At 45.5% G+C, this 21,913-nt stretch overlaps 1 protein-coding gene across 2 annotated transcripts in view; it reads right to left on the bottom strand.

The window, feature by feature from the left end:
- The window catches only part of SLC44A5 (solute carrier family 44 member 5), a 765,772-nt gene extending 744,112 nt beyond the window's left edge, over positions 1 to 21,660 (bottom strand). Inside the window, exon 1 of one of the 2 annotated variants that reach the window (XM_069232424.1) lies at positions 21,143 to 21,660. In XM_069232424.1, the coding sequence (XP_069088525.1) occupies positions 21,143 to 21,176 (34 nt within the window). In that variant the 5' untranslated portion in view covers positions 21,177 to 21,660. The remainder of the gene's footprint in view (positions 1 to 21,142) is intronic. The other variant, XM_069232422.1, reaches the window with a different exon arrangement.
- Between the last annotated feature and the right edge of the window lie 253 nt (positions 21,661 to 21,913).

Raw genomic sequence — 21,913 nt, 5'->3', positions numbered from 1 at the left:
AGTGTTTGTGGGGTCACTTATGAAAATCTATTGAGAGGATACTACTGGATTTGTGCTTAATCCTTCTCTCCACAACTTTATGTCTGGACCTTTCCTCTCAGCTGTGGGTTCTGTGAGATATCTTTACTGTACGTTTTCCACCGACCAAGATGGATCACATATTCATGATGTCCTTCGTGCATACCCATGTCTGGGATTTCTCTGTTTCTTTGGTTGGGAAGGGGTGCTGTGGAGATCGGAATGCGGTGTGATCCTTGTGACCCTTTGTAATTAAGCCCCCAACTTGCTTCCAGAGTTTTCTTTGTTCTTGGAAGAAGCGAGGTGACTCAAATACCAGTCAAAAGCCAAGGCTGGAAGCCAATGAGCGCTGTCCTTTTACTTGGATGCAATGTCCCCCAGGTAAGCATGTGCTTGGCATGTAGTACCCCTGCAAGGGACACTCCTTTCAATGTTTCCTCCTGACTGCTGTGACACAGGTCAATATGCTGGGAGAGGGGTCTCCAGTTTGAGTGGCTATATTTTGTGACAACTTGTTCTAGTGTTGAAGTTCTGTTTCCACAGCTCCAGCTAGCACTAGACAAAGTGAACCCCTAAGAAGCCTTCAAGACGCTTCCTGGAAGCAATCTATCTGTTAGGTGAGGCACTTCACCACCGCTCTAAAACAGAAGTGATGAGAATATTTTTTATATTTCCAACAAACTGCAGATTTTGTGGTGTATTAATGAACCAAAAACATGACATTTAGAATTAGTGATAAATTGTGTGAGAAACAACCAGGGTTGTTCTGGTGCTGAGGAACCTAGAAGCCAATGAGAAGCACAACCACACGACAGGGGTCCTAAGCACTCCTGCACTTGATAGTGAAATTAGAAATCTTCACCTAGTGAAACATCTCTTATGACAGGACTGTCTAAGCCTGATCATCCAGGGACATTGTCTTATGTTTATCTCTGACATTATCTCCACTCTTTACCTGCTGTCTCAATGACTGAAGAACAAAGTGGATCTGTACAACGTTTATGTGACTGTTCTGTTAGATGATTTAAGAATTCCTTGTGTTTCTGTATTTTACGAAGCGATGTTGGCTACTGAATATCTGTGCTATAAAATGTATGTTTTCATGCATTAGTGCACCTTACATACATTACCAGTCACAAGAAAGTAACAATACACATAATGTTCTTCAGGAAAGAAAGCAACTGGGGCACTGGAGCATGTAACCTCCTAGCTATCTCATTGCCATATTTATCCACTTTAAGTTGGCAGTGATACATTATAAAATTCTGTCCAATCACTTGCAGTATCATAACTTGTCTGGAAACGCTTAGGAACAAAGGCTGGAAGCACGAGATGATAAACACTATTTTTCTTGGTTTTTTTTGGTCTATGGCAAAGAATCATTGCGAACCGCTGCGCAATCACAGATTAGCCACCACACTTCCAATTTAACACGAAGTGCTTCATAATAGCTCGCAACCGGGTAAAAACAATAAAAAACACAGTTTAAGTGCACACACACACACGTGTGCACTCATACACATATGTAAACAAACACACACACATATACACACACACGACAACAAGAACACAATATCCGGCCAGAGCAAAAAAATCTGAATCCAAAACGGTACAAGAAGTCACAAATAAATTTAAGATCCAAGAAAGAACTGTTTCAAAATGATGGACTCCTCTAAGAACAAAAATATATTTCCACCAGAGTGTTTCAGCTTGCTCCTTTGTCGGGTAGTACACGATTGTTTGCTGGATGACTGCTCAGGGGGCATTGCTGGATTTAAAAAAAAACATCACGAGTAGAACTGCATTTGTAATGTTGAATCAGTGCAGTCCTGTGATCTCTTCAAATACACAGTAAGCAGGTGTTGTATCCATTCAGAGCTAACCTATGCAAACTCCTTTCACTTAAGTGTCACAGTGATCAGATGTTTGGCAGTACGCTTCCATTATTAGAAATACCATTTGTGCTTTTAATCTGAAGATTTGCTTCTATTACATGCCCTGAAATGAGTAACACTGATAATTGACATACTGCCTCAGCACCAATACTGAAGGCGTTGAAGAATGTTCATTATTAGTTATAAGCACTCATTCATTAGTCATCAACTCATATTAAATACATTTTTCCTGTGCTCAGCTACTCCAGGCGAACCACTAGTGCAGCAGAACTGTTAATATATTCCCTTAGACTACCTTCTTTCCTAGAAATATGGTGACCTACTGTTTTTGAGGGAATAGAGGGTGGCTATTTCCTACTCAAAAATACAACTATGCAATGTGAGGAGGACATGTTATGATACCAAAAGGGAAATTGTATTCTCATAGCTGTCAAGCGTTCAGGTTTCCTATGTGTGAGATGTATATGTATGCAAAGTGTCTATGTGTGCCATTTACCCAACTTTTGTGTGACACTTTGAGTGGCACTACATTGTGAGGCGAGCATGGCCATTATGTCTGTGTAAATAAATCAGTTTCATACTTGAGTTCCTTTCATGATTGAATGGTTTAGAAGAGGCCTTACATCAGCTACACCATTCCTGGGGTGTTGGTACAAATTATAAAACTATCAATACTCAGATGCAGTGCAGATCCCTTCAGAGCAGCTCATTGTCAGTATTCACAGGTTAGGGCAGTTAGACACAGGTAATGAGTGCATTAGCATGTCAGAGCTACAGGGCATAACGACTAGGTTTTTGTTGCTCACAGACAAGTAGAATATGCCTGAACTCGAATGGTGAGCAGCTAAGGGGCAGCTTAAAGGAGAAGAGGTGGGCTGCCTGGTTCCTGGTGTCACTGACAGAAGAGACCCTGACAGTCTGACACTGAGGTCCTGATTTCGACCTTGGCAGATGGGATACTCCATCACAAACGTAAGAGATATCCCGCCCACCTTTTTACAAGTTCTATAGGATATAATGGAACTTGTAATTTTGTGGACAGGCTATCCCTCACATTTGTTATGGAGTATCTCATCTGCCAAGGTCGTAATCAGGCCCTGAGAGCCCACCAGAGGCATTTCTTTCACCTTACCATCCGTTTTGTGAAAGAGATTCTACCTGTGGATTCTCCTGCAGATGTTCCTCTTCCTCTATGAATTGGATGATTTTCCAGTGTCATCTAACTCTAAATCAGACCTTTAGACTACTGGTCCACCTGGGGATCAGGACAATGCACATGCAACACTATCCATCTTTTATTTCTAGTTACAGACTTGGAAACTCCAGTAACAAGTATCAGCTCTTGCCTTTCAATTCCAATCATTTCCTATTCACTTATAGCGCCAAGATGCACAACGGTGTACCTGCACTTACGCACAGTCAATTCATTCACTTACCCATCTCTCCATAAGCTATCACCCTCCTCTCCACTTTTGATTCCCAACCTCATCTTCTTGTTCTCCCTTGCTGCTCAATTACTGTTCTTCTATCACCAATCCCTTGTTAAACCCCTCCTCTCTACTCTGCCTTTTCTCTGTACTCCATCTTCTCACTCTCATTTCCTCCCCCTCCTCACTTCCATGTCCTTTGTTTCTTTGTAGCTAGAACTCTGCTATCTTTTCTTGATTCTCCCCACAACGATGCCCTCTGCATATATGTCTCGTGTCCTCTCTCTTTTTCTGTTGTTTCTCTCTCTCTACTTGCGGAACCTTGACCTTTTCTCTCTTGTTCTCCCCCCTTCACTCACCATCTCAACCCTGTACGTCTACAGTCCTCTCCCCCTCGGACTGGTCACTCATTTTGGCTCCACATCTTTCGTGACCTCTTCTCCTTTACATACAACAGGCTGTCAAGTAATCATGAACTTTACAGTTCTGCTGCAACGTAATCTGAATCATGTTTGGACTGCATGAGTTGTGTCAGGGACGAGTCTTACTTGTCTCTAGGTATTCCAAGCTTAAGTCATCTTAGGCTGACTCAGCTGCGGACGTCTGTAGTAAGCAGTAGCTATGCCGCCTGACCACCCTAAGCAAGCCAAGGCTGCGGACAGGCATCAGAATGCCCCCAGCTCACACTGTGCAGTGAGGCTATATGCCCTAAAGCACTGGAGGATCACTCATGATGTTGCACTCACACTGCGCTGCCGGAATTGAGAGTTTTCCTGGCTTCATTGCTGAGTCCACCCAGTATGTTTGTATAAGGGAGTCTTTGTAGGTCATAAATACATCACTCATGCAGTTCTGATGAGTGGTTCCGGATGCTGCTATCTGGTTTTAGGCAAGCATATTCCCTGTTCACCATGAGATCCAAAATATCCCACACTCACTGTCAGTGCCTGTGGCTCCTTTAAGAGTGAAGAGGAGCTTCCCAGGAGCCAGCTGAGGTCTCCTCCTGGGCGGGTACTACATACTGTATTCCAATAAGGAGCCTAGGGCCCGCCTGGTCAGCGGAGCCAGGCCCAGTTCCTTTCACAAATCAAGATGTCATGATGGACCCGACCAGTACCTGCATTATCAACATCAGTTCCTGTAAAATGAGCCTGGACAGGCAACATGAGCACGAGGCGCAGAGCTGATTGCATGACATGCCTGGGTTCTTGTGGTAGTGTTAGGAAATTTACAGAATGTGTTAGTCAAACTCCCCAGTGTGTGACAGTTGGCATGGCTACATGCTTCTGGTGAGAGACATTTCATTCTTATTACAGGATAATGCCATTGCAAGAGGAAGGCTCTGTTCATTTTGATATGAGGCCAATCACACATCTTGTTTAAAGACATTCAATGTTCAATGTGGGGGATTTAGGATGATTGTGAGTGTAAATGTATTCCCAAAGGCACTAAAATGACTTGGGTAAGGGTCGTTTCTTGCTAACATATGTTAGGAAATTATGCTGTGGAAGCAATTTAAGGTGTTATTGATAGCGAAATTCAAACTGAAATAAAATTAACAAGGGGTTTACAGAATGCACATACAGTGACAGAAGTCATGGCCCTACGACATAACATATCAGATCGAAAGAACAATGACCAATTCCAGAAGAAATAGCTGCCTGAAAAGAAAAGGTTTAAGAACCTTAAGAAAGGCTATAGATAGAGACATTTGGCACAGCTGCAGAGGAAGATGACTCCAGAGATGGGAGAGTAACACTAAAAAGTAGCAAGTCTTAAGTAGGGTTGATGGAGAAGAAGCTGGACAGCAGTGATCTCCTGGGGAAGTAGAAGCGAAAATGATGAATTTGGGTGCAGCCCAAGGTCCGATGTACCATGGAAAGAGTTTATAAAACTACTTGCTAAGAGACCAGTGCCCCTGCAGCCTTTACCTGACTTCCATGCTTCAGACACGTGGTTGAACTTTTTGAGTCCCTTCATCAGATGCACTGCCATGTTCTGCAATAACAGAACTTTGGCCTCAGAGGATGCTGACGAATCCAGACAAGAAACATTGCTCAAATTCAGCCTGGTAGATACTTTCTGTGCAGATAGAAGCGGTTTCATGAGCGATAAGGACCATTTTGTGCTGGAAGCCATTTTAAAATGATATCATATGATAGAATCTTCAAACCACTAAGACAAATTGACGCCTCATATGTGGGGAATAAAGTGCTTCATGACCTACTTTGAGGCAATTATTTACCCCATTTTAGTGTGGCATTAACATGTCTTACGTTCCTCTTTTTTAGTACTGTTGATTTAAGAACCGCATATCGTTATTTACAAATGTTTCTCTTAAATGTCTTAAATGTATCTTGTTGAGGAGCAACTGCCTAAGGCGTGCGGTAAAAAGAGGATTCCTTTCTCCTACTATTTGTGCTGCATATTTTTATCCTCTAATAACTTTTACATATAATTGCGTGAATAGTATCCTGTTCTGGCCAATTAATTCATTCCATATTTTTGAAGGTTCATTTTTTGGGAACATGTTTATTTTCTCATGAACATAAAACACAAGAGTGGTTTTAGGAGGACTGTGGCTCACTAGAAGTGGTCTTGAAATGTGCCTTTTGTGGGACGGATGGTGCTCTGCGGCCAAGTTTACATTTTTAGCACTCGGGGAACATACTGCGACCTCTGTAATGGATGGCAGTGATGTTTCATCATATACCTACATCACTCATGGAGAACCCTGACATGTCCCTTGCAAGTACCCAGTGTTAACACACTCAAAAGATAGAATAGCTCACCACACAAGGATTCATTACTTAATTCAGGTAAATATAACCCATAGCATCTCTACCCAACAACTGTGAAAGAGGGGAACCACCCCAACGACAAACTACATTAAACTGTGTTGCATCAACACAGTTTAATAGCCATCTGCACTTGGACATGGGGAATATAACATCCTCATAGATCTAGATATCATCTTACCTAATTGGGCAATGTTATTACACACCTGCTACTGATGCACAAGAAGTCCGGATTAGAGGTGGGAAAGCCAAGCAAGGCTTGAGCTTGGAAGCCACCCTTGTCCCCGAGCTGGGTGTGGCTCCAAAATAGAGGCAATGTGGGGTTGGGGTGGCTCCAAAATAGAGACAATGTAGGCTTGGGGTGGCTCCCAAAAGAGGCAATGTCCCACTGCGGGTTTTGAAAAAGCGTTGCACAAAGTAGAGCTGAATGAATATTTAAAATCTGCTCTTCTACTAGCACAAAAAAACAGAGCATGTGAATGGATGCACCTACATAGCCATCTGCACTTTGTGTGTGTCATGAAAACTTGTAACTCAGAGCACTCTGTATGGGATCTTCGGGTCGCTTTCTGTTGATAATCTTTTTAATTGCAGTCACTGAGGTGTGGAGCCACACCTAAATCAGTCTGTTTTGTTGGGTCATAGCAAGCCTGCACTATTAACACACAAATAGTGTCCTGCTTTGCGTTTTACTCAACATTGTACTTTCTTCTGTAGAGACTTGTTTTTACATAAATAGTGTTAGAACGATTTCATGTGATGTTTGCATCATTTGAACACAGTGTACTAATTTGGCTCACAAATTAACCCTTTTGCTACGAAATGGAAGACTGAATATCCAGTTTGTGGCTGAATCAAGCAATGTGTAGCCAGGAATCCTGGGCTCGGACCCCAGCTACATCACTCCAATATATGTGATGTGATGATCGGTGAATCTTTTTAATTTATAGTACATTATTTTCATTGTATGGCCAATTTGAGAGCACCATAAACTAATTCAGTTCAGGATCTGTGCTTCACAAAACATCTTTCCTGTACGGTTTACTAGGTGATAAAGTTGTTTCGCATAAATAACAACAATCTTTGCTGCATGCACAGTTCACGTGACAAGCTGATATCGCCTTAGATTACTCATGGAAAATAACACTGACGAAGTTATTAGTGAATGAAACTCTAGTTGTCCTCCCATTTATCTCTGAATGAGTCAGCTCAAAACTTGATATAACCAACAATACGCTAGATCTGCTAAACATTTTTGTGGACTCATTAAACAGTGCCAAATTAGCAGATGAACACTTCTTTCACCCTCCCTTGAATCCATCCTCGATGAGCTTGCAAGAAATTGAGAAACCTAAGAGTAGGACAAGTATGTTAAGTCTCTGCCAAATTTCAAGCAGACTGTGCCAAAGTTACTAGTAAATTTAAAACGTTTTTAACCTGCTCTTTATCTCCAACCCACCATTGGATCTGCACAAAACGTGAAAAACCTGCAGTGGATGTAACTTGCTAACTGCCTACCATATCTGTTGCAAATCCATCAAACAGTGCTATAGTTATATGCAACAAAAAATGTAATTGCCCTCCTTCTTTAACTCTGCCACACAGCCCCACCCCCCTTTGACAGATTGGCACAAAAGTTAACATACCAACCAAAAATCAAACCTTACAAGCTTCAGTCGAATTTTGTGCAATCCATCACACTCTTACAGAGCCAAAGTTATTAGCAAATGAATACTTCCCTCCATCCCCTTTTGTAACTTGCCCCACTCGGTGGATCTGCACAAATTTATAAATACTAAAAGACGGATAAAGGTGTTAAGTCCCTGCTAAATTTCATGCCGATCCATTAAGTGATGCTAAGTTTATTAGTAAATCAGAAATATTTCTGATCCCCACTTAACTTTGCCACCCCAATGGAACTCCATCAAATCTAATATACCTGCACTGGGTATCACTTGCTAACTTGTTGTGTAAGACTTTGGCTTAGCTCTACACGGTTTTTCACACTCACGGTGAGATGAGTGAACTTAGTTCAATGCGCCAATGCTCCAACGTGAAAAATAAGTTATTGTAGCGAACAGAACCTCACCAAATACATAGTTGAAGTGGAGTCAATGCTATTGGGTTACTAACAGTCTCTAAACAGGGCTTCAGGGATACCGTAATGTTTGGAAACAAACCTATGTTGTTCTCCTTAATACCTCACCCAAAACCTGCACATTAACTAAAACGTGTTTTATTTGAACAGTCTCAACTTGTTGCTTAGCACATCAAAAATAACTACGCAAAATAACATAAGAGCACAAATTAATGTTGTGAACGATGAGAATAAAATAAACATTTATACCATAGTTAAAATGCCTCCTGAAAACGGAACACCTAACCTATTTCTATGTGCTATTCTACGAGAGCATGTAGTAGTGTAACTTGCATCTACAGTTTCTTAGGGAGAATCAGCCTACTGCATGCCCATTTACAGCAAAGTGCTGTTCTTGCCAAATGTTGGGGAGGCTATGTTCCCTAAAAAAGGTAAACACCTGTTGCATCCGCTCCTCTTATCCCAGACTTAGCTCAATATCAGTTTTCAGTAGAAAGTGCAAGGTGGCAACATCTCTTGTAGTAAAGACCTTCTCTGGCAGTATCTTGCATGATAATTTTGGGTGAAGCACCTTTCCTGACAAGTAGTCAAGTGGCAGCCCTTTAATATCTTACCTAAGATGGGAATTTCTAACATACACTTAGGAATGTCTGACTTGAGGGGTGGTCTGGCCACGATCGATGATGGCCGCCTGACTTGGGAGCTCCGTGCAGGGGCGAGCTCCAGGCGGAGATGGGGCAGCAGGGGGCCATGCTGACACATTAATGGAGCGTTGCTGGGCCTCGCAACTATTGTAGCATGTCTGGGAACTAGATAGACAGACCCGGTCCCCCCGCTGGCTGCGTTATGCCACGGCGACGAGTGGTGAGGCGACTGAGGCCTTCCTGCGAAGTGTGTGCACCGGGCTGGCGTGCTGGCTAAGGCCAGCACAGAGCAAGGGGAAGACATGCTTTGGACTCGCCGCCCCACACCCTGACAACACGGCGACTCCATAAGCCTAAGTGGGACCGACACCCGAGAGCTGCCCTGATGCCCTTATGGTGCCCACTATGCAGAAGCGACCCTGAGTACACACCTGCAGAGTGGACAGCGGAACTGTGTGTACTCGAGGCTGCCCCCAGTGAGGAAGCTCAATTCCTGCATGCCTGTGCCGCTGGGCAAGGGGACGATCGATCAAGGGGAGAGGGGGGACACCACAGTGGTAGGGGAGCCAAGGAGGAGAGATACAGAAGCGAAGCCTTCTACCCCCTTTCATCCTCTTATTTTTCATTTCCAGCATAGGGGGGAGCACAGTGAGGACCTCCTCTCCCCACTACCCGCCCCCTAATACACCCTCATTAGATGCCTTAAGGGGATACCCCCCCATCCACCCTCTTTATATCTACTGGGTGGAAGGGGATCCATGCATCAAGATGCTGGAGTGGGCTCTAAGGAGGGTCTGAAGAACCCCCTCCCTATCCCCCTCACAAACATATTCATTTTCACCTTATGGAGCACTGCATCTGGGGTGGAGATTCTCCCCCATTCTCTCTTGGCTCAGCTGAATCCCCACCCAACAGTAAATCCACCGGAAAAACTGCTAATAAATCAGCGAGACAACTCCATTTCTCTGAATACCACAGCACTTGTGACCAATGGCTGCAGCCAAGGGAACCCAACCAGAGCCCTTGCTTAATCCTACTGACACACCTAAACAGGACACCACAATGGAGCGTATAGTCCAGGAAATATCAGAAGTGGATGAAAGATTAGAAGGAATAGACTCAAATATATGCTCCGTAGTTGAATAGACGAAATCTATAAGAACAGACATAGCAGGCTTTCGAACCCAAGTTTCGGGGTTAGACCAGCGAGTCTCTGCTATAGAAGACCATCTAAATACTGCAACGGATAGGGACCAAAAACTGCTGTGTCTACGAAGCAAACTCATAGACCTGGAAGACAGAAGTCGCAGGGGCAATGTCCGAATCTTTGTGGTCCCGGAACAGGCAGAAGGGGTTGCGATTCAAGCCTATCTGCAGAATATCCGACCCACACTTACGGGACTCACCTTTGACCCGCCACTTGAATTTCAGAGAGTCCCTCTTCTGGGTCCCAAGTGGCCAGAGAGAGCTATTCAACCCTGCCCGATCATTGCATACCTCCTGCGGCACAGGTAGACCCGCTAACTTCTTCAGGAAGCTCGCTCCCACAGATCATTCAAAGCTGACGGTTATGAGGTCCGAATTGATGTGGACTTCTCCAAGGAGATCAACGATCGCCGCAAGGCATTTCTCTCGCTACGCCCCTGACTTTGCCAACTTGAGGTGAATTATGGCTTGTTTGAACCAGCATGAATGTGGATCACCAAAGATGACAACTCACAAGATTTCTACGAGCCAGAGGAGCTCTGTCCCTACTTGGACGACCTCTCAACCAAGATAATGGATTCAGCCCCACTAGCTGTACACTCGGAGCAGGATTCCAGCCGACAGGACAAGATATCTTTATTGACTGCACCGGAACTGCACAAACAGACTGACATTGAACCGCACTCGAGGGGAAGAGACACAGGGAGATCGGCGCGAACTCCAAGCAACAGAGTTAATGTGCTAAAAGTTGTGGTGTGCCATACCCAAACATCGGAAAGAGACAAGTCACGGTCCCCACTTAAACCTTAACGTAAGAGTCGTCCACCACAGAGACTTGGGAAACTGAGTGGTGATTAAGGATCAATGAGACAGGCCAGACTAGTGGAGCTGCACCCTGGCAAAGGCAGTGCAGCCAACGGACAGATGAGTACTCAAAAAATATCATGTTCATGTCTAATGTAGCCGGGTAATACACTGTAAAGCAATGTATAGAATTGTAATGTTTTACTCGGATCACTGTGCTGAGACAACAGTAGACTGTGTCGAGTAACACCTAGCTGCACGGTCTCAACCCACCCTGGGTAATCGGCCAGATGTCACATAATTGTGTAGGCAGTAGTCTTATTACTCGTTCCCCTCCCCTCCTCCAGCTCCTTCTCGCTTCACCCTATCTGCCTTTTTCTTTCACTCTTTCTCACTTGTCGCCTGAACGATGTGCATGAAGGATATGATTCGAACGATACGGTAGCTACGTATTTTTTCTATGATGAGACATTACAGATTGTAGATTGTGAACTGAGAAATAGAAAGAGCGAGATATAACTGCTGTGGGGGGGGTTTGGAGGTGTGGGTGGTGGGGTAGGGGTGGGGTGGGATGGGGTTATGCGGATTGGAGGGGAACGGATTAGAATGGGTCCAACATTAGTGGTAGGAAACATAAGCGTTCTGACCCTTTCTTTCGCCCCTCCACAGGGAGGATAACCGGTCTGCCCCTTTCCCTGCCCCTCCCCGGCTGCCTGCTTCCCCCCTCTTGTGTCACTCTCCTCCTCTTCTTGTTCTTCTTATTACTCGTGGTGTTCTCATTCTCTCTACCATACTCATCGGAATGGACAGTCCCGATAGACGATCAACATATTCTCCTCATCCCAGACATCCCGCCCCCTCTTACAGATCCGAGACACCCACATTCCCTCCCCCTCTACATCAGAGTCTCTAATAACTGACACTGTTGTTGCAGGCTTTCGAACATCACTCTTGTACCCTAGCGTGATGGATGCCTCCACTAAGGGTATGAGCAACAGAATCCCACCCTGTGCTCGACCACTACAGATCATATCCTGTAATGTCAATAGTCTAACCCATTATGTGAAAAGAAAGAAGGTGCTATCCTACTTGCAGTCAAAAAAAGCAGATGTAGCTCTTCTTCAGGAGATGCACCTTGATGCAGCTGAATCCAGTAAGTTATGTCGTGACTGGGTGGGGAAGGCGATATTTAGTTGCTGTGAGACACCTAGGCTACAGGACAGCGGGACCCTACGGAAATGTGGAGTGGCGATTTTGATTTTCAAGAGACTGCCATTGACGATGATCAAAACATGGTCAGACCCAGAGGGGAGGTATGTTTTCACAAAAGTAAAGGTACAGGACTCCTCGATATGCGTTGGTTCTGTATATGCACCTACAGGCCCCAAAAAGATGTTCTTCCTTCACATTACCCGTCTGCTACAGAGATAGGCGCATCCCGTAATATCATAGGAGGAGACTGGAACTTGGTTTGGGAGGCAGCGCTAGACAGAACAGGGCCCATAGATGTATGTAATAACCAGGACAGAGCCATCTTTGAAGACGTGTCCCTAGATCATGGGTTGATGGATCATTGGAGACTAACGAATCCAACCAATAAGGAATACACGTTTCTGTCGTAGGTCCATGGGACCCAGTCCCACCTGGATTACTTCCTCATGACACATAGTTTGGTGGCTAAGGTACAGGATTCTCGTATACTGGAGGGAGGTCTATCAGATCACTCCCCTATACTGTTGATAGTTAATACAGGACTTACCTCACCGGGCGGAAAACCCTGGCGCTTTGCAGTACACTGTTACTGCACCCCTCGGGGCAAAACACAACTAGTGACGCATGTTACCGCATATATGCAAGATAATAAAGATACGGTCTCCTCTCAAAGGATCCTGTGGGTGCGCGGACAGATGATGAGATATGCAGCACAGGCCAATAAACAACGCCTAGCACGTCAAGTTGAACTAGAACTTAGTATTGCACACCTTACCCAACTGCATACGGCAAAGCTCAATAATCGCCAATTAGAACAAGCCCGCATGGCCCTTAATGAGCTCCACACTCCCCAGGCTGAACATGCCCTACAAGGTATGCAAGGAAGGCACTACGAGCAGGGGGAAAAGGCTAGTCGACTCTTAGCGGCTCAGCTCTGACAGAGAGAGGCAGCTCATGTCATCCCCGCTTTCGTATCCACCAATGGGGAAGTCATTACCCGACCGCAGGACAATGTGAACGAGTTTGCGACTTGTTACCAACATCTATACACCCCGGAGGAGGTAATCAATTCTGACCGAGTGGACGACTTCCTGGACAGAGCACACCTCCCCTGCCTTTCAGCTGAGGGCCAAACCCCATTAGAAGGGGAGATAAATAAGACTGAAATAGCACAAGCCATTTCTAACCTCCCTTATCATAAATCACCAGGAGAGGACAGATTTCCTGCGTAATTTTATAAATGGGCAGATACGGAAGTGGTCGATTCCCTGTATGAGGCCTTCCAGGAGGCAGACTGGGAAGGGACATTAGGTGCAATCTCGAATCAGGCAGTGATTGCAATACTAACAAAACCCGGGACAGACCCCCTCCATTGTGGCACTTATTGACCCATATCACTGCTGAACGGTGATATCAAAATTCTGGCCAGCTGCGCAAAGTTATCTCATTCTTAATACATCAAACACAGGTAGGATTTGTCCCAGAACGCATCTCTAGAAATCACCTAAGAACTCTCTCCCATACACTATGGGAAGCCAGGAGTATGTAAGCTGAGGCTATAGCCTTATATCTAGATGCAGAAAAAGTGTTTGATCCCGTAGATAGGGGATATTTATTTGCGTCCTTGCAAAAATTTGGACTAGGTGAACAATTCATAGCAAAAATACGCCTACTATATGATAGCCCCTCGGCACAGGTTAATTGTGGGTATTTCTCTCAGATCCTTTCCCCATTCGCAGGGAAAAAAGACAGGGCTGCCTTCTCTCGCCATTGCTGTTCCTCCTTGCCCTGGAACCGCTAACAGCTACCATATGCCAATCCGCACTACTGAATGGCATACCAATTAGAGGGGGACTTTCCAAAATCTGTTTGTAAGCAGATGATATCCTGCTTACCCTGACAGATCTCAACCATTCCCTCCTGGCGCTACTGGAGATTATTGCAGACTTTGCAGACATATCTGGATACTGAGTAAACTGGGACAAAAGTGAGGCACTGCCCCTCTCCCTCATCACCATGAGTGCGGCGATGCATGAATTCCCATTTCGTTGGACACCACTCCGGCTTGAATACCTTGGGATCTTTTTCAACAGAGGCCTGGAGAACATGGTGGCCCATAACCTTGAGTCGCTCATTGCACGCATGAAGCTGGACTTTGAGAAATGGTCCCACCTGGGACTCTCAATGTGGGGCAGGGTGCATGCAGTGAGGATGGCCACTTTGCCGCGCTTCACATACGTGTTTGGCATGCTTTCTATAAAAGTGCCGCTCTCAACCTTACGATCCATTGATGACGCGACCAGAGCCTTTGCATGGGGTACCTCTCGCCCCGTCTACCTTCGGCGAAGCTCATGGCAAGTCGCCACTGTGGTGGTATGGGGCTAACATGGATAGAACACTATGCCCTTGCTCTCCACCTTTCTCAGTTAGCATATATGCTCCCTGACACGCTGGACCCACTGCAGTGGGTCATAACAGAACATCTACTGCTCTCACACCAGGGAGGACTTAGTACTGGTACTTAGTATGGTACTTATACTACGAACGCCGGCTCTCCTACATAGCTCACCAACCCGATACTGAAAGCAATACGAGTTGGATGGCGTAGAGCGCATCGGCTCTGAGGCATAAACCCACTTTTTCATGACCAAGCTCCTATTTGGGGAAATGAAGGCATACGTATCGGAGGACGATCTCTATTTTGGGCGCAATGGAGCACGGCGGGCATAGACACATTCGACCAAATCATTGAGAATGGAGAGCTGAAACCATTTGAGCACCTACAAGGAGACGTTGGCCTCCACCCCAATCAAGCTTGGCGATACCTACACCTCAAACACTGCCTGCATAGCAGCCTGGGAGCGACTCCATGGGTATTACAATCATTCCCGGTCATTTTCTATCTCAAAACTTGTGGCCAAGTCAAGGGCATGATGGCGGGTAATTACGATGTCCTCACACAACACCTCTACACACAACCCCTCATTGAAGCTATACGTCTTAAATGGCAACTATGCCTCCAAACGGACCTAGTAGTAGAGAGCTGGGCAGCGACAATGATGGCCCTAGATAAAGGAGTCCGAGCAGCACAACTGAAGTTTTGCCTTTTTAAAATAATTCATGATTGTTATTGGACCCCAATAAAGCTGCAGAGGGTAGGGCTGCTCCGACATTCAGAATGTTGCCGGTGCATAGAAATCAAATGCGACCTGCGACATATCCTCTGTGAATGTCCAACGGTTCAACCCCTCTGGGATTCGGTAGGTGCCACTCTTGCAACTTTGATGACACTACAGACATCGCTCTCTCCCTCACTTATACTTATCCACAACATGGAACAGCTTCTTGACCTATCCTGGCCACAAGGGCACCTGTTACACACGGCCCTGGCGACAGCCAAGATATGCATGCTATGACATTGCAGATCCCCTACATCCCCACCCCGGAAGAATGGATGATAGCAATGTTCCAGACTGCCAACTTTGAACTCCCCATATACAATATGCACGATCCAGCCGCCATTTTTCAGCAAGTGTGGACACCCATTCTTACTGACATGCCACAGTGAGCTAATTACTTACCTCCCTGCTTCCCTGTAAACCTCGCACGGTTACTGACATAAAGCGCACTGACCCCCCCATGTACCCATCCCATCCTTCCCTCTTCCCACCCCCTGACCCCACTAGCACCTTCTTAAGCAGGGCGCTGGATGCCCTTCTTCACCATTTTCCGTCTTCCCTTCACATCTTACTTTTAAATCTTCTTGCAACCCCACTTACTGTTCACCCCCACCTCCTCAATCATACTAACGCTTCTCCCCGCCTCCTCATCCCCCTTTCCCAAATCCAGCCTTACCTTACCCTAGCCTAGAGTCAACTCTCATAGCTTCCCTGACCCCTTCCCCCTCTACCCTCTCCTTCCCCCCCATTCCTGCCTTCCCCGAAGCACTACCTACAGTAGCTTGCCTCTCTCAACAACCCGGACATCCCTTCTCTGACCTACATGAAATCATGTTTGGGGATGACCACACCTTCCTCTTGTTCATAACAAACTATTCATATCACTTCAATGATAATCCACTCTGTCTTTTTGTTCCCTGCTTATTAAAGACACACTTCCCTAGATCAAAACCATACTCGACCCTACTGTGCACTACACTAAAACACAATGCTTACTGCTGCAGAGGGAGTTTTATTGTCACTGTTTATATTACGTGCCCAAGGGGTTGTGCCTACCACGCCTCCAGCCCAAGTGGGATTGCCCTCCACAGTCCCTCTCCTCCTATCACAATCGGTGAGCATTGTGTAAGTGTCATACCTATTACCTCGAAGTGTGTTTCACTGTCCATTGTTAAACATACTCAGTCCTCCCTCACAGCAGCAAATGGACATCCATATGACAAAATACTGTCCCTACTACTAGAGCTTAAGGAAACCAAAGAGACAAAACCATTATCCTGCCCCGACATTCCCCACTATCCGCCAGATGTTGAAAGTGTCAACAGAAAGTCAAAAAGGAGTGCTATATAAATCTCTGAATTATCGAAATACGATAGGAAAAGGAGTTGCATGAAACCAAATATCTGTATCCTTTAGACCAAATGCATTGACATGTTTAGCATGTGCCTTAATACCTCACGTGAAGGTATGGGCAATTGTAACCTTACTCCTCTTTGTGCTAGAAACCTAGCCCCCTCCTTTTCTTTTCTTTCTTCTTCCTTTCCTGTCCCCCGCCCCTTGCTCTCCTAACCTGTCCGACTTAGCTGTTGAGATACAAATGTTCTTTATATGATAACCGCAGAAACAATGAGGCAAAATGTTCAATGTACTTGTATATTGTTGCATTTTCCCAATAAAAAAAATTATAACACAAAACAAAGGATTTGTCTGACTTAACTTTTGTGCATCAAGATACTAGTCTTAGATGCATTCTTATAAACAAATAAGGTAAAAACATGTAAATTCAGACTACAATGTTTGGGTTATTGTTCTGGTCTAACCTTGAAAGCTAGAAACTACAATACATCCAAAACCCCTTCGCCAGACTCATCCTGTACATTCCCCGCCTCGAACACATCTCCAGTCACCTAAGAGACCTCCACTGGCTTCCATTGAGAAAGGAATTATTTTCAAACTCCTTGCCCATGCATACAAGACCCTCCATGACCTAAGGCCTGCCTACCTCAACCACTGCATCACCTTCTACTCCCCCACCAGACCTCTCAGCTGCCCTCAACAAGCACTAGCCACCGTACCCCGCATACGAAAGACCTCAGCGGGTGGAAGATCCTTCACCTACCTTGCGGCAAAGAGCTGGAACACCCTGCCCCTGCACCTCAGGCAGTCGCCATCGCTACCCCAATTCAGGAAAGACCTTAACATCTGGCTCTTCAACTGGAGCTCAGAGTATAAACCACCTTAACGCCTTCAAATCCTTGTGGGAGAGTAGTTGCAATCTATAAACCCTGATTTGATTTGATTTTGATTTGATTAGATAACAAGGCACTTGTGCCGGACTGATGTTGTATCAGGTGTCTTATTGATGTCATGTTCTGAGTGACTCAACACTTTCACAGGTTCTTGGCAAGATAAGGACAAACAACTCTACATAAAAAAGACATGTCAATGATACTGCGAAAATAGAGAAAATTGAGTCTCAGCCTGCTCAAGATGGAGTTTGGGCCTTATGGTCTTTCTGTCAAACTACTTGCCACACTTCACACAGTCTAATCAATCAGCACCAAAGTTATATGAAAAAGAAAATTTTATTCACACCCCATTTGACTATGCACCCCTTTTATGGAATGGTACAAAATCTGACATACCAATAGAAAACTAATCCTTCCTAGCTTTTCCCACATTTTGTGCATATTAATCCTACAGTGGTAAAATGATTATCAAATGGACGCTTTTTGTCCCCGCTTTTTAACTAGGGGTCAATATTGGATAACAAACTTTTGAAATAACAATAGTAATCTGAGTGTTCCAAGTGTCTGCAAAATTTGCAACATTTCAGGCACATTCCTCAAAAGGTTGAACAATGATAAGCAAATTAACAAATGGCTTTTCAATTGACAAGATATACAAAAGTGTCAACTTTTTCAAAATCACATGGCACCTTTTTCAAATACTTATACCTAAAAAACTGAATGGAATTACACCAATTGAAAAAAGCACACTTTCTGATTAAAACTCTATGTTCATGCAGTGTTTACTCTGTTATTCAGCAAAATTTCCTATGGTAGCTAAAATGGAACATTAAGTAATTTTTCACCTTATTATCTTTTTTTCACAGGAAAGGACCTTGACAAAACTTGGCATGCCAAAATGTAACGGCCTCAGTAAGTAGAATGACAAGTTTCATGCATATTTTTCCACACAGTCCAAAGTTATAGACAAATAAAAACAATGCCTTTTGAGTGCAAAATCCGCCTTAAACATCACCATACAGTGGCTATTGCCATTGTAAAATATACATTTTAATATAAATGTAAAGCCCCTAGTATAATGGAGAGCAGAACACTGTATTTTATATATATATATTTTATTAGGAGTTGAGATGTGGTGCTTCAGACCCTGATGTCATACTAGCAGCTGCTATTCTTCACTGACTTTTCCCACCATTTGTTGCACAACCCAACCACTACCCACACATGGATAAAATATATCACGTTGACACAAGAAATCACAAACAGCGGGAGTACACCCAAGATAAACTTCAGAAACCAGCTAAATACTGGAACATTGTCAAGGAAAATCAATCCTACGGTGGCTATATAATAAGTGTAAAAAAGATCGACATAAAAATCTGCAAATAAACAGAGTGAGGTTGCGGACAGAACCAAAGCACCAGCTACAAATAGGGGTGTAGCTTCAGGGGATGCTGGGGTGTTACACCGCCTAATAAATGTAGTGTCTGTTAAATAGTTGAGTACGGGTGCTTTCAGTCGGTTATAGTGAGGTGTCTGCCGGATTTCACTAGTTGTTACATGTACACAGACAAAAATGCACACACTCTCCCACTCTGTTTTGAAAGTTCTAAAAAATGTTGCCTATTTTACAACATATATTTGTGTTTTCTCTTACTAAGTACTCCCACCAATTCGCAATCCTCTCCCTTTTCACTGCCCCTTGGGCCCCTCTCATGTACCCCGCTTCTCCTAATGTGTGTTAAAAGATTTCATGCAAGCGTGATCGTTGGAAAATCTGATTCTCAAAGCCCTCTAATCTTACTAACCAAGCTACGCCCCTGAAAACGATAACACGTGCGATTAAAATACGATGTCATTACAAGGGGACGAGTTTGAGAGCCACAGCCGAGTTGATAACTCCATGTTTTAATAGATTTAAACTGTGCGCGTCTCTAGAAGAAGAAAACATGCCTTGGTATCCGCTAACACGAGGGAGCTGCCTGAATATTATTGACTTGAGGGAAGTACCTCACGGGAAGAGTGTCTACACGCTGGCAGCAGAGTGCTACAAAAGCGCCATTCAGATGTCATTTGGGCCTGGCCGAGAAAGCATTAGCATAGACTGAATGAGGCGTCTGTCTTTCCAGTGGCTGTCAGGGTGTGAGCAAGAGAAGGGACCGGGGCGCTGCACCGACCACAACACAGTCCTCCCTAATGAAATTACCACAGACTGCGGTCTGGCAAGCTTCTAACGCACACCGTACCCGTCTCAAGGGAGGTCGTGATCGTGCGTACTCAGGAGACCAGAGGCCACGCGTGAAAACTATTCATTTTATTCCAGGCGATGGCCTTAAATTGAGACTCTAGCAATTTACAAACCAGCAGCAACATTGCCAAATTGGCGACAGCGCGCCCCTTCTGAAACAGGAGTGCATTTTGTAATAAATTTGGCCTTGCACTACCCATATTTCACAAAATTGTTGCAAGAACGTGTTTTCGAATAGCGTTTTCTACAGCAGGTTTGTGTGTGCCGGCGCTGTACGTAAGATGTGTATCTACAAATCAGGCAAACTTATTTTATCGACTTTAGGCGAAGTAAAGGAAGATATGTCAGTGGCATGCTGCAAATGCTTTGACCCACCAAGCTATCTTACTATCCATACAGAGTTGTTCCTCACTTATATTGACACCACACTAATCAACTGTTGCTCGTCGTAGAGGACAGTGTTGGCTGTGAGACCTAGAACTTTCTATTGAGCTCCGTTTCCCCCTTAGACTGCCCAGCTCTGTTCCCAACTTTAGAATATTGTGATGTGTGTCACCAACACACACGGACAGACACACTTTCGTACCACACGGCCGCACTCTCCAGCGTCTACCTCAAAAGCAAATGTCGTTTTTTAGTGCTTTGCGAATCTTTCAATCTATCCAAAATTAATTGTTTCTAATGAAAAGCCAGTAACTGTCAGGGGAGTAGATTGGTCAGTGAGATTAGGGGTTGAACTTCATGTTATGTACGACTCCCAGGAGAAATCAGATATTTCGCCGTAACTCCCCTTAAACAAAAGCTACAGCCCTGGTACCGTTTGGCATGTCACCCATGTTAGCCAACCGCCAGCGCCCCTGTACACATCAACCTCGGGGAGCATCACTCGGTGCACATGAGGACCGGCAGCCGCTGGCACCTGCTTCTGCTGCTCACAAGAGGGCTGCGGAGAAACCCTAGCCTCCTGCCCACTGCACAGACACTGCAGGACAATGTTGGGAAATGCCCCCGCCCCACGCTCCCCAAAGTCCAGAACTTTAACATCTGTAGCTGCAGATTATGAATCAGAATGGGGCCGGGGAGACATGGAAAGGAAGGATCGGCTGTGTGAACCAGAGCGACGAAGTATGCCTCGGCCACCGTGCAACAATGTCAACAGAAAGAGTGGGGAGGGCGCGGGAACCAGCCCCCTCCTCCCCCTCCTGTTTCATTCAGTCAGTATCTGAGCAGATCTTTCAGCATCGAATCTGTGCGCAAGTCGCACCCAGGGGTAGCTAACGGGAGAGGCGGAGATGGCTGTATCTGGTGGCCTCGCAACGGGCGGAATCTATGCTCAGTCAGGGGCTGACAAAGGCACGGCTTACCGTAGGGAGAGGGAGCCACGGTCCTCTTGGCCATCTTCCCTCGGTGGGTTCTCAGGAAGGCAGGCAGGCGGGGTCTCTGTCAATCGGCGCTGCTCCCCTTTGTGGCGGCTGTGATGGCATGAGAGTCTGGGGCAGGGTGTCTGGGGGGATCTGCCGTGAAGCGGATTGCAGGGCAGTGGGTCAGACCTGCCTGCGGCTGACAGCCGGCTCCGGGTCCGCTGTTGTCTGTACCCAGTGCTCGGTAACAGGCGTGCAGGTGTTTGTCCGGTAGATTCAGAGCTCAGAGGCTGGGGGTCTTGTCTCCGTGAACAGCAGAGCTCTGGTTTTGCAGGATGACTGTCTCTCTCTCTCTGTGGAGGGCTTACAGCCGCGCTGTGTGTGAAGTGCTGAGCCCAGGATTCCGCGCAGAGAGGGGGCGGGCAGAGGGTGGCAGAGATGCTCTGACTGCGTACGATGGGCACCGAATGAAACACTGAGTGCTCTGACCCCACTTGTCCTGAGTCCCCCCGACCAACGTCAGAGCCTCCCCGCCTCCGGTGAGGGCATTCTGGTTCCCAGGTACTGGCAGAACCTCCAACAGCAGGACACCCACAAACCTGAGCAAGGGAAACGGGTCCCGCAGTCAGGCTGCGAAGGTTTTAGCAAGCCTCGATGGATGCTAAGAATGAAGAGCCCTGTCTGAGGGAAACCAACCACTAGCTAGAGTAAGTTTAAAACACAAGGCCGTTGTCATTCTGCAATGAGCCCCAAAATAAGTAAATGCAAAGAGTT

Source organism: Pleurodeles waltl, chromosome 4_2 (genome assembly GCF_031143425.1).
Source record: "Pleurodeles waltl isolate 20211129_DDA chromosome 4_2, aPleWal1.hap1.20221129, whole genome shotgun sequence".
In the NCBI taxonomy this organism is placed as follows: domain Eukaryota; kingdom Metazoa; phylum Chordata; class Amphibia; order Caudata; family Salamandridae; genus Pleurodeles; species Pleurodeles waltl.
This window is presented reverse-complemented; position numbering and strand designations above follow the sequence as displayed.